We start from the raw sequence: 13,867 nt of genomic DNA on the forward strand, positions 1-13,867 counted from the left end.
TTCAGTGCTTCATGATACAGAAGTGTTACTTGCTATTAATATTTCTAATTATCTTACACTCTCACTACCAGCTGCCCATGTCACTGCCACCTTTCCTGAGTTGCGGTTTGCACCAAATCTACCAGTTGAAAGGCCTCCTCCATTTGTTGAATGTCCGTCACCACCCACCCCACCTAAACCCACGACTGGTTCACCTACATTGGACACCAACCTAAACCATACCTTAGAATACAAGGAATAGGAGTTGATCATTGAGCCACTCAATATTGTGAGAGCTGGTCTTCCACATTGGCTCCACTTTCCTGCCAGATTCCCATACCCTTTGATTCCCTGAGGGATCAAAATCTTGCCGATCCCAGCCTTCAATATATTCAACCATGGACGATCCACAGCCCTCTGGCATAGACAATTCCAAACATTCACAACTCTCTGAACTGAAAATCTCTCTTCATCTCAGTCCTAAATGATCGATCCCTCATTCAGAGATTGTCCCCGTCTTCATTATTCTCCAGCCCGCAGAACCATACAAACATATGAATTAAGAGCAGGAGTAAGCCGTATGACCCCTCATGCTTTCATTTGATAACATGGTGGCTTGATCTGACTGTGGTCTCCATTTTCCTGTCTCTCCCCTTGCCCTCGTCTGTCAGTGAACAATCTATCTAACTCTGCTTTGAATATATTCGATGACCCAGCCTATACTGAGCGTGAATTCCATACTTTAATCGCACTTTGAGAGAAAAGAAACATTCTTCCCACCTCCACCTTAAATGGGAGACATCTTATTTTTAAGCCATGTTACCTAGTTCTCGTCTCTCCCACAAGGGAAATAGTCTTTCAAAAAAAAAAATCAGTTAACCAAACAAAAATATAAAAGCATTACAATGTCCTTTCAGCATCTACCTTATTGAATCCCCTTGGGATCTCGCCAGGTTTCAAATAAGATCAGCTCTCATTCTTCTAAGATCCAATGGATGTAGGCCCAACCTGTCCAATCTTTGTATATAAGACAACCCCTTCATCACAGGAATCAGTTAAGTGAACCTTCTCCACGTTGCTTCCAATGCTATTATATCCTTCCCTAAATAAGACATACGGTATACTTGCCTCCATTAGAGGAGGCATAGAGTTGAAGAGCAGGGAGGTTATGCTGGAACTGTATAAAACGTTGGTTCGGCCACAGCTGGAGTATTGTGTGCAGTTCTGGGCTCCACATTATAGGAGGGATGTGATAGCACTGGACGGGGTCCAGAGGAGATTTACCAGGATGTTGCCTGGGCTGGAAAGTTTTAGCTATGAAGGGAGATTGGTATACTGGGATTGAGATGTGTAAAATTAGATAGCGTAGACAGGAAGAAGCTTTTCCTCTTGGTGGAGGGGTCAATGACCAGGGGGCATAGATTTAAGGTAAGAGACAGGAAGTTTAGAGGGGATGTGAGGAACGATTTTTTCACCCGGAGGGTGGTGGGAGTCTGGAACTCGCTGCCTGACAGGGTGGTGGAGGCAGAGACCCTCCTAACATTGAAGAATTTTTAGATGTGCCCTTGCGATGCCAAGGTATACAGGGCTATGAGGCCAAGCGCTAGAAAATGATATAAGAGTTGTTCAGTGGTTGTTTTTGACCAGGGCGGACGCTATGGGCCGAAGGGTTTTTGTGTGCTCTGTGACTCGAAGGAGATCAAAACTGTCGCCAAATACAACTGGAGCAAAACCTCCTTACTTTTATGTTTCATTCCCCTTGAAACGAACAACAATACTTGATCTGTCTTCCGAATCACTTACTGAACCTACATATTATCCCACACGCCCCTCACCCTCCAAGTGCCAACACAGCGTGAGAGAGTCCCCACCCCCAACAACCACGCAGGGCACTCCCTGGGCCCGATCGCCACTGTAAAAAAATGCCAGTGCCACTTGCGTGCCAGCCTGGCGTTGCCAAGGTACCTAGGTGGCATTTCCAGCTGGCATGGGCACTGACAGGGTTCCAGGTTGGCACTGCCAAGCTGGTACTGCCAAGGTGCCAAGCTGGCATTTTCTTTGCGCATGTGATGGGGGAAGGGTTGCCCGGCGTGGGTATTGGGGGACCAGGGAGCCTCCCATTGTGCGTTCGGGCTGGAGCTGAGGGCAGCAATTGTTTGGGGGCCTTGGCAATCGGGGTGCCATTTAAAAATGGTGTCCCGATCTGTCCCTCCAATGAGGAGTTCCAGCCAACAGAGCTCCCCACTGTACAAAACGGGGCTGTGTGTGCCTCGGCCGCGCATTCCCCCTTCAAGCCCCTTATTCAACGTTGAATAGCCATGTGTTTCTCAGCATTGCAAGAGCCCGAGAAACACGCAGCCTAAACGCGCTCGCTCGGGGACTTTTTTGTTTTTTGGGAGAATCGCACCCTTCATGTCTTCAACCTTCCAGTGCAGGAACTAATCAAGTGAACTCTCTGTGGATCATGGGATATTATGACATGGCACATATCAATTTTCCACATATTTTGCACAATGTGGGGGGAACACTGTGGTGAGGGGGTGAGGGGGCGGGGGGGGGGGGGGGGGGGGGGGGGGGGGTAGGGTGGACTTCCGGGTGGGAAGCAATCAGCCAGCTAACTGTTTTAGAGCCCCATCCAACCTGTGACCTCTACCTGCCTGTCCAATTAGCTTAAAGTTACCCTCAAGACATTCCCAATCCAAGTCTAGTAACTGTTGTTTACATAAATGTATATTTTGTACTAATAACTTTGCACAGATATGAATATCCAGGCAATAGGGCAGTACAGGTTAGCACTGATGCATCACAGCGCAAAGTCCCAGGTTCGATCCCAGCCCCAGGTCACTGTCCGTGTGGAGTTTGCACATTCTCCCCGTGTCTGCGTGGGTTTCACCCCCACAACCCAAAGATGTACAGGGTAGGTGAATTGGCCGCGCTAAATTGCCCATTAATTGGAAAAAAATTGTTGGGCACTCTAAATTTATACAAAAATATTTTTTTTTTAAATGAATATCCAGACAATGGTTTCTGCTTTTCTTCTTGGTTGTGGGAGGAATGTTGTCCAAGACATCAGCGGAATTCACTTCCTCCTCTGTTGGTATTCCGCTGGGATTTTCCTGGTACCGATTGTTGTGTTATGCTTCTTCATGCGACATAAGCTGCTTCCTTGATGTATACTCTGACAAAGGAAGGTTCAGATTTGGAGATAGGTTCAACACATTTATTGAACAGTTAACAATTCTCCTACTTGAGTTCGACTCTCCTGCTAATCTTGCTATAGTAACTCAATCTAACTAACCAGTCTGCTCTTATCCATGTGGTGGGTGTGATGCTTCCTCATCTGCCCCTGTCTCTCTGAGTGCCGCCTATGGAAAGAGAAAGAGCCTGTGTGCCCTGTCCCTTTATATGGGTAGCCCCCTTGTGGTAGTGTCACCTCTGGGTGTCTTGACTGCCCATTGGTTGGGTCCTATTCTATGTGTTCATTAGCTGTATGTCTGCATGTCATGATGTCTCTAGTGCTCCCTCTCGTGTTTATTTAGTCTTAGTGATTAACCCCTTGTGTATTTACAGTGATGCATATCATCACACCGATCAGAGAGAAGTAACGTTGGCTCTGGGGAATCGAGGTTCACCCAGCTCAGGTAACAAGTGCCTGAAGTGACCTCTTGCAGGTTCTGGATGGCGCAGCCAAATTAGATATAAAAACTAACATCTCGCCCACAGAGGAGTGACCTCTGCCGTGCCAACGTTGACATGTTCTGACATTTCCCATCCCCGTCTCTCTGACCGATGCCACCAATGAGTTCTGGCCCACAGCCGCTTGGACATCAGCTGTGGAAAACCACCCATCCTGTTAGTCATATTTGACCCCAGGCCCCACGGGTGAATTTCAGGCAAACACCCATCCCACACCAACCCCCACTGCTGGGACTTAAAGCTGTGTGGGTCCGTGGCTGCTGTTACCTTTTGACATCGGGTAGGTCAAAGTTAAAGCGTTGGTGAAATTGAAGGCGGTAAAGTCGTTGCGGTAGAATTGAAGCAGCTCACCCACCAGCTGTGCCGAGAGCTGGTTGAAGCGTTGCTCCGTCAGCCACCAGGATGGCAGGCTCTCTTCCGAATCCTGGAACTCAGGCAGCTCCACCCCTTCCGGGACGCCTAGCCGATGCAAAAGGTGTCTCATCTCTTGGCCGAGGAGCCCGTGTGCCACGATGTAGTCGTACCGGACAAGACACGGGTGGCACAGCTGGACAAGGGGCTTCCAGGTGGCGGTTGGCTTCAACCTCTGTGCCATCAGACGTCGAACAAATGCTTCGAAGGATCCCGCTACAGCGTCATGGCGACGGTAAGTGGAGAGCAGGCGCCAGAAGGGGTCTCTGATGAAGATGATTTTGGTGTAGGATGCCAGCAGGCTGCCGATGGTGGTGGTGTCATATTGGCTCAGGTCCTGGAGAGATGCCCTTAGGGGAGCACTCTCATTCACTATCTTCTCCACTTGGCCTGGTACCTCATTCAGCATCTTTAATACCTGCTCCCAGTTCGCTGGGCCAACATCAGGCACGCTGCAGTATACCAGCTCGTGACGCTCATTAACTCTTAGCCTGGGGAAGTAGCGGGGCCGAAGGAGCCTGCTGACCTTTGGCCCTCGGCTGCAGAATGACCTCAGCAGCTTTTTCCTCAGCTGCTGATTGTGGAGGAAGGAGTCAAAGGTCACAGGCACGCTCACTGTCGCGGACTCAGGACCTGCAGCGGCAAAAGAAATAAACCACACCATGTCAGGATATCATTTAAAAACATTCTACTATTTAAGTCAGCTCTACTCCTTCCATTCCACTTGGTTCAGCAACACACTGGGGCCTATCCAGGCACTAAGTTATAGCCCGTCACCAGGTAGCCTCCAATCGAACATCATTTCAGGCCTCTTCTGCCTCCACTCTCTTGCCCAGAAATCTACTCCAAGCATTGATTACCCTGCGTGTAAAGCAATGCATCAAATCCAAGTTACAGCACAGAAATAGGCCACTTTTTTGACATAAATGACAAAAGGTTAGCACTGCGGGTGCAGTGATTCAGGAGGCAAATGGGACGTTGGCCTTTATTGCAGGAGGAATGGAGTATCAAAGTAGAGAAGCCTTGTCACAGTGGTGCAGGGCACTGATGAGGCCACACCCAGAGAAATGTGTACCGATTCCGCCGCCTCAATTAACGCGGGAGGTACCTGCATTGGAAATGGTTCAGAGAAGGTTCACTCGACTGGTTCCTGGGATGAGGGGCATTTCTTATAAGATAAGGTTGAGCACATTGGAGTTCAGAAGAATGAGAAGTGATCTTATTGAAACCTATGAAGTTCTGAGGGGGGGGGGGGGCAGTCAGGGTGGGAACTCTGAGGATGCTTCCCCATGGATTCCAGAACACCCCCACCCCCCCATTTAGGAGGGAGATGGAGAGGAATTTATTCTCTCAGAGGGTCGCTAGTCTTCAAAATTCTCTTCCACAGAGTCAACTGGAAGCTGGGCCATTGAACATATTGAAGGTCGGGCTGGACAGGTTTTTGATTGAGATGGGAGTGGAGGCTAACAGGCAGCAAAGCGAAGGCCTAACCAGATCAGCCATGATCCTTTTGAATGGTGAAGCACGCTTTGGGGGGTGGTGTGGAGGGTGGGGGGTGGGGGCTGAATGGCTCACTCCAACACAAATGCTTTGGGTCCTATGATTTTACCAGAGGGCCCAACAGTCCCTCTTAGCATTTACGCTTCTTGTGAGTTATTAAATCCAACCACCTTTAACCATTCTTCCAACCTTTATCTTACCCACCTATCTTACCCAGTCTTGGATGTTATCTCAACCTTGGTAGTAAGCGCCACCTCCTCACGTCATGTGACAAAACGTCTCCTCCCCTCCGTTCTAAATTTCATAAATTTAATCTTTTATCACATTTCCCTCGTCCAGCACTCCCTCAAAAACAGGAATCAGGTTGCTCCCCACACTATCCCACATTTTCAGAATTTCTGCCCCCACGATCTGCATTCGAACCATAAAAGGAACCAATTTTTCAGATTCTTTGAAGCTCCACATTGTACCACCTGCTCCACATTGTTCCGCGGCAGCTAAACTGATCTCTTAACCATGAAGAAAGATTCGCAAACGTCAATGCAATTGTGCATCTCTTCAACTCATGAGGGAATTGACTGGTACAAAAGGTGAAGTCACACAGGATCAGAGGTGAGGTGGTGAGATGGACACAGAGCTGGCTCGGTCACAGAAGGCAAAGGGTAGCAGTGGAAGGGTGTTTCTGAATGGAAGGTTGTGACCAGTGGTGTACCAAAGGGGGGGTCTGTTTTTTGTGGAATACATAAAGGATTTGGAGGAAAATGTAGCCGGTCTGATTAGTAAGTTCGCAGATGACACCAAGGTTGGTGGAGTGACAGATTGTGTTGAGGATTGTCAAGAGAATACAGCAGGACATAGATAGGTTGGAGACTTGGGCAGAACAATGGTAACTGGGATTTAATCCAGACAAATGTGAGGTAATGCATTTTGGTCGGTCTAACATAGGAGGGAAATATACCATAAATTGCAAAACTCTTAGGAATATAGAAAGTCAGAGAGATCTGGGCGTGCAGGGCCACAGATCTTTGAAAGTGGCAACACAAGTGGACAAGGTAGTCAAGAAAGCATACAGAATGCTTGCCTTCATTGGACGGGGCATAGAGTGTAAATACTGGCAAGTCATGCTCCAGTTATATAGGACCTTGGTAAGGCTTCACTTGAAATATTGCGCACAATTCTGGTCACCACACTACCAGAAGGATGTGGCAGCTTTAGAGAGGGTGCAGAGGAGGTTTACCAGGATGTTGCCTGGTATGGAGGGTGTTAGCTATGTGGAGAGGCTGAATAGACTCGACTGTTTTCATTAGAACGACACAGGTTGAGGGGTGACCTGATAGAGGTCTACAAGATTATGAGGGGCATGGATAGAGTGGATTGGCAGGCCCTCGTTGCAGGGTTGGGGGGGGGTCAGTCACCAGGGGGCATAGGTTTAAGGTCCATGGGGCAAAGTGTAGAAGAGATGTGCGAGACATGATTTTTACATGGAGGGTGGTGATTGCCTGGAATGCCTGGAGTTGCCTGGGGAGGTTGTGGAAGCAGATACACTAACAGCGTTCAAATGGCATCTGGCATAGAGGGATACGGCACTGGGAAGTGCTGAGGGTTTTGGTCAAGGGTGGTATCATGATAAGTACAGGCTTGGAGGGCTGAAGGGCCTTTCCTGTGCTGCTTTGTTCTTTGTTCTTTGTTCTTTGAATTGGCCATGTTAAAAAATTGCCCTCAGTGTTCAAAGCTGGGCAGGATAGGTGGGGTTACAGGGATAGGGCTGGGGAGTGGGTCCAAGTAGAGTGCTCTTCCGAAGGGTCAGTGCAGACTCAATGGGCCAAATGGCCTCCTTCTGCACTGTAGGGATTCTATGGAATTACTGCCCACAGTCTCTGAAATTCTTGCACTACTGCAGTTCTAGCCTCTTGTGCATCTCCCATGTGCCTGACCAGTGTGTGTGTATGTAATCCCCGTAACCCAATAACTCCTCCTAACCTTTTTGGTCACTAAGGGCAATTTAGCATGGCCAATCCACCTAACCTGCACGTCTTTGGACTGTGGGAGGAAACCGGAGCACCGGGCGGAAACCCACGCAGACACGGGGCGAACGTGCAGACACGGCACAGACAGTCAACCAGCGGGGAATCGAACATGGGACCTTGATGCTGTGAAGCCACCGTGCTAACGTGCTGCCCACAAAATCTAGCAATGTTACCACAAGCCACCATCTCCCAATGTCATTGTTTGGCTGATATAAGCTCCTGGAAAGGGCCTTGAGTTATCCCACTATACCAAAGGCCTATATGAATGAAAGTTGTTATGCTTTATAACATAAGGTGAGAGGCGTTGGCAACATTCACAATTACACATTGATTCAGGGCTCTACCCCAGCCCCTTAAAAACTATTTCCCCAAAACACGGCAGAAGCTGCTCTGTAATCTGCAGGGACCCTGCCGATTATTAACTCTCAGCATACAGCAAAACAGTCATAAGCTGTACCTTCTTCAGTAGCAGAGAAAATGCCTGATCTCCGCTCTTTATAAAAGAGCCAGCCCAGGTAACCCAGGAGCAGTAAGGTGACTGAAAGTCGTCCAGGGAAGTCCATTACTCCTCTGGTTTTTCACCCAGCTACCAGACTGAGGTCAGGCAGCTCCACCAGCTCTGTATAGGTTCAACCTCAGGCACATTACAAGTCATCGATCCCACAATCCAACTCCCACAGTGCTCAACTGTTTATCTCTTATGATACTGTTTATCTTCGACTGAATCAACACAGCACAGGAATACAGACTCCGTGAACTGTAACTCAGTCTTTTATAGCTGCTTCATTGATCTCAGTTCACCATTGAATCATACAGAGGAATAGAGAAAATAGGGTAAAATGTTCGGTCTCCAGGCTGCGTGTTTCTCCATGGTAGGGAAAATGCTGGAAAATCTCAGCAAGTCTGGCAGCATCTGTAGGGAGACCTGCTGAGATTTTCCAGCATTTTCCCTTTCGTTTCAGATTCCAGCATCCGCAGTAATTTGCTTTTATCCCAGTGTTTCTCCACAGTGCTCCGTTCACTGACAGTGGGACCCTCTACGCCCGCCGCTTGTCAATGGGATTTCCCACTGAAGTCAGGATACCCGCGGGCTGGGGATGCGCTCCCGGCAGGAAAGGTGAATCGCAACGACCGGAGAATTCCGGCCAGGAGCAAGAGGAGGCCATTCGGCCCTCCGAGCCTGTTCCGTAATTCTTTATGATCGTGGCTGATTATCCAACTCAGTAACATGTTCCCACTTCCCCCCCATATCCTTTGATTCGTTTATCCCCAAGAGCCATATCTAACTCCATCTTGAGTCTGCACAAAAGAAAAGTCCGATAATGGCCACCAGAGGCAGGTAGGTGAAAGCTTATTTGGTTAAAAGGAAGTTTTGCTTTTATTTTATATAGCTTAAATTCAACCAATATTTTTAAACATTGAAAACATACAGGGCGTGATCTGTCAGTCGCGCCCGACTCGAAACACGACAAGGCCGAGTGGCCTCTAAGGGGATCTCACGAGGTTTCGCGATCTGTGTCCCACCCATTGCAGTCGGCAACCAGATTTGCATATTGAAGTGAGCAGTTTGTCTCATTTCAATATGCCTACGCCGGATCTACACAGTGCCCGGGGCCTAAAGGCCTCGCCGCGGTTGACACAGCGCTGGATGGGAAGGTGAGCTGTGAGGAGGATGCAGAGATGCTTCAGCGAGATTTGGACAGGCTGAGTGAGTGAGCACATGCATGGCAGATGCAGTCTGATGCAGATAAATGCGAGGTTATCCACTTTGGTAGCAAACACAGGAAGGCAGATTATTATCTGAATGACTATAGATTGAGAAAGGGAAATTTGTAACGAGACCTGGTTGCCCTCGTACACCAATCACTGAAGATAAGCAGGTGCAGCAGGCGGTAAAGGAGGAATTGCTATATTGACGGCCTTCGTTGTGAGAAGATTCAAGTACAGGAGCAGGGATGTGTTGCTACAATTATACAGGGCCTTGGTGAGGCCACACCTGGAATACTGTGTGCAGTTTTGGTCTCCTTCTCTGAGGAAGGATGTTCCTGCTCTCGAGGGAGTGCAGCGAAGGTTTACCAGATTCCTGGGATGGCGGGACTGTCATATGAGGAGAGATTGAGTTGGTTAGCATTGTATTCACTGGAGTTCAGAAGAATGAGGAGGATCTCATAGAAACCTATAAAATTCTAACAGGACTAGACTGAGCAGTTACAGGAAGGATGTTCCCGATGGAGGGGTAGTCCAGAACCAGGGGTCACAGTCTGAGGGTACATTTAGGACAGAGATGAGGAGGAATTTCTTCGCCCAGGGTATGGTGAGCCTGTGGAATTTGTTGCCACAGAAATCAGCTGAGGCCAGTATGTTTTCAAGGCAGAGTTTGATGTAGCTATTGGTGCTAATGGGATCAAAGGATATGGGAGGAAAGCAGAAACAGGTTACTGAGTTGGATAATCAGCCATGATCCTACGAATGATGGAGCAGGTTCCAAAGACTGAATGGGCCTCCTCCCGTTTTCTATGTTATACGTAAATGCGGACAACCTATCCAATGAATCCTCCTGAATTTTAAACCCTTTAAATATCTGAACTACTGCCTCGTTCAATGTCACATGGATAACATCTTCTTCTTTGGTAAGTACAGCTGGAAGTATTCATTTAATACCTCAGCCATGGCCCCTGCCTCCATGAATTCACCTCCTTTTTAGGTTCCTGATTAGCTCTATTCCTCCCCTTACCACCTCTTTGCTAGATATGCTATAGAAGAGTTTAGGATTCTATTTTATGTTAGCTGCCAGTCTCTCCTCATACTCTCACTTTGCTTCTCTTATTTGTTATTTTGCTCCCACTCTGTCCCTTCTATATTGAGCCAGGATAGTAACGTTATTACCCACCTGATATCTGTCATGCTTACCCGTTTTCTGCTTCATTTTACTCCGTCCCTTCTTCATCCAGGGAGCGTTGGGATAGGTTTGCCCTTACTTTTTCTCTCTTGAGAAAATACCTCAAGTGTCCACAAACTATATCCTTTAGCAGAATTCACCCTCCAATCTTTGTTATCAGATCTGTTCATCTGTTCACACTCCTTTGCCCTCCCCCAATTAATCATCCTTACTCTGAATTCCTCCTTGACCTATTCCATATCGTTGCAGCATTGTGATCACTGTTGCCGAAATGTTCCCCTACTGACTCTGGATCAGCCTCAAGAACAATGCGCAGCAAACCCTCATTTCTTGATGGACTGGATACATGCTGATGTAGAATATTCTCATGACACGGTCTGGGAACTCATCCCTTTCTCTGTCATTTACACTATTACTATCCCAGTTTATATTAGGATAATTAAAGTTCCCCCATTACTCCATAATTGAATATTGCTAAAATAAAAAGTTGCCAAAGCTTTGGGCAGCATGGTTGCACAGTGGTTAGCACTGCTGCCTCACAGCTCCAGGGACCCGGGTTCAATTTCGGCCTTGGGTGACTGCGTGTGTGAAGTTTGCACTTTCTCCCCGTGTCTGCGTGGTTTTCCTCCGGGTGCTCCGGTTTCCTCCCACAGTACAGGTTAGGTGGATTGGCCAAGCATGCAAAAAAAAGTTAGGAGTGACTATTGGTTATGGGGATAGGGTGGAGGTGTGGGCTTAACTAGGGTGCTCTTTCCAAGGGCTGGTGCAGACTCGATGGGCCAAATGGCCTCCTTCTGCACTGTAAATTCTATGATTCTTTTCTCCTTCCTATTGTAATTTTTCTTTTTTTAATCTATAATTGTTGCATTTCCCTGTAATTCATTTTTGCTCCTCGGAGATTAAATTATCCTTCAAAATAGTTTCATATTAATAGTTTTTACATCCACAAGACAGGGCAAAATAAGTGTTGGTTCAATGGTTCATCTGAAAGACAATGAAGTGCTCCCTCAGTATTGCACTGGAGAGTCAGCCTGGATGATATTCTCTTGTCCTTGGAATGGGGCTCGAAACTGTAACCTTCCAGCCTCAGAGGTGTGTATGTGTGGGCTGTGTGAGCTCGGACGGTGCTTTTCCACAATCTGTCATCACCATAAAAGGAGACCTGAAGACAAGTCTGATCCACACAGCGGTGAGGGTGAAGCTTGCTTCATAATGCCACAAGGGGGTGCTGTTGCATGTGAATCAATTCATGGGCATGCTATGTGTACACAGGGATGTCTGTCTTTATGTGTATGTGCTGTTTCATGTATGTTGATGTGTATTTGCTTGTGGTGCATGTATGCGTTGGTGAGTGTTTATATGTAAAGTATATCTTACACGGCACACTTACGCACACTCACACATCCACCAAATACACACACACCTAAACATACACACATATACACACACACATGTACACATACACACACACCTACACATACAAATACAAATACACCCACACATAAACACACCCACATACACACGCATACAGACACTCACATACACCTACACACTCACATACCCACATACACCCACACATACACACACACGCATAGACACACACTCACACACATGTAACCAAGACACAAAGACACACACTACCACACATTCACACATACACATACATACACGTACACACACACTCACATACACAAACCCACACACACAAACCCACACAAACACCCACACCCATTTACACACACTCACATATACACACACACACGTACATTATAAATATGCATACACACACACAAATACAAATTCACCCACATATAAACACACCCACATACACACACATACTCACACCCACATACACTTACACACAGATTCACCTACACATATACACACACATACACACACCCACACATGTACACACTCACACACAAAGACACACACACTACCACACATACACATATACACACACACCCACACATACACACGCACGCACCCAGACACATACACACACACACAATAACACACACGCAGACATACACATAGATGTACACACATACACACCCACACACAGATTACACACACCCCTCCAGATAGACAGACACACATCTACACATACACACACATACACCCTCACACACACACATACACTCCCACCTACACAAGGACAGACACACACCCACACATGCACACACACATACCCACACCCACTCATATACACACACACATACTACCCATACTTCCCGTACCAGCCTCCCCGAGCAGGCGCCGGAATGTGGCGACTAGGGGCTTTTCACAGTAACTTCATTGAAGCCTACTCGTGACAATAAGCGATTTTCACATACATGCGCACATCCATACATACGCATCCACACCCACACATGCACACAAATGCACACACTCACACTTCCACAAATACGCATACACACACATGCCCATACACACACTTACACATATACACCCACACATGCACATACACATGACACACATACCCGCACACATACATGCACACACACACAGTGGTGATTGGGGAACCAAGTTTCAATCCAGCAGAGCAGATGGTGAAATTTGAATTCAATAAAGACATGAAACAAAAAGACATTGTTGTCGATTGTAATAAAAATCCTCCCGATTCATAAATCTACCATCCACCTGCCCACACGTGACTCCAATGTGGTTCACTTTTAGCTGCCTTCTGAAGGGGCATACTGCAGCACGGTAGCACAGTGGTTAGCACATTGCTTCACAGCTCCAGGGTCCCAGGTTCGATTCCCGGCTTGGGTCACTGTCTGTGCGGAGTCGGCATGTTCTCCCTGTGGTGATATGCATCACTGTAAATATACAAGGGGTTAATGTAAATACACGTAGACTAGCTAGACACTAGAGGGAGCACCAGAGACATGACACACAGACAGTCAACCAATAGGTCAGTAAGATAGGACATGACCAATGGGCATTCACGATACACACAGAGGTGACACTACCACAGGGGGGCATTACACCAACTCATATAAAAGGGCACAGCCCACATGATCTTCCTCTTTCCAGTGGAGACTCTTAGTGAGTGCATACAGGGCTGGTTGAAACACATCACACCCACCACGTGGATTGTAGCAGACTGGTTTGTCAGTCTGAGTAGCTACAGCAGGATTAACAGGAGAGTCGAATCCAAGTAGGAGAATTGTTAACAGTTTAAATAAATGTGTTAAAGCTATCTCCAAGTCTGAACCTTCCTTTGTCACAGTGCACATCAAGGAAGCAGCTTATGCTACGTCAAGAGCATAACAAAACACTCCCCGTGTCTGCATGGGTTTCCTCGGGCTGCTCCGGTTTCCTCCCACAAGTCCCGAAAGACGTGCTTGCT

General features: G+C 47.4%; 1 protein-coding gene across 1 annotated transcript; it reads right to left on the reverse strand.

The window, feature by feature from the left end:
• Positions 1 to 2,996: 2,996 nt before the first annotated feature.
• On the reverse strand, positions 2,997 to 8,188 carry LOC119966786 (carbohydrate sulfotransferase 8-like). The gene is made up of 3 exons (XM_038798763.1): positions 8,071 to 8,188; positions 3,943 to 4,719; positions 2,997 to 3,157 (listed from the first exon to the last, which is right to left on the reverse strand). Exons 1-3 carry the CDS (start codon positions 8,174 to 8,176, stop codon positions 3,114 to 3,116), a joined length of 927 nt encoding a protein of 308 aa, XP_038654691.1. The 5' UTR covers positions 8,177 to 8,188; the 3' UTR covers positions 2,997 to 3,113.
• Between the last annotated feature and the right edge of the window lie 5,679 nt (positions 8,189 to 13,867).

The sequence above is a fragment of the Scyliorhinus canicula genome, chromosome 6 (assembly GCF_902713615.1).
Source record: "Scyliorhinus canicula chromosome 6, sScyCan1.1, whole genome shotgun sequence".
In the NCBI taxonomy this organism is placed as follows: Eukaryota; Metazoa; Chordata; class Chondrichthyes; order Carcharhiniformes; family Scyliorhinidae; genus Scyliorhinus; species Scyliorhinus canicula.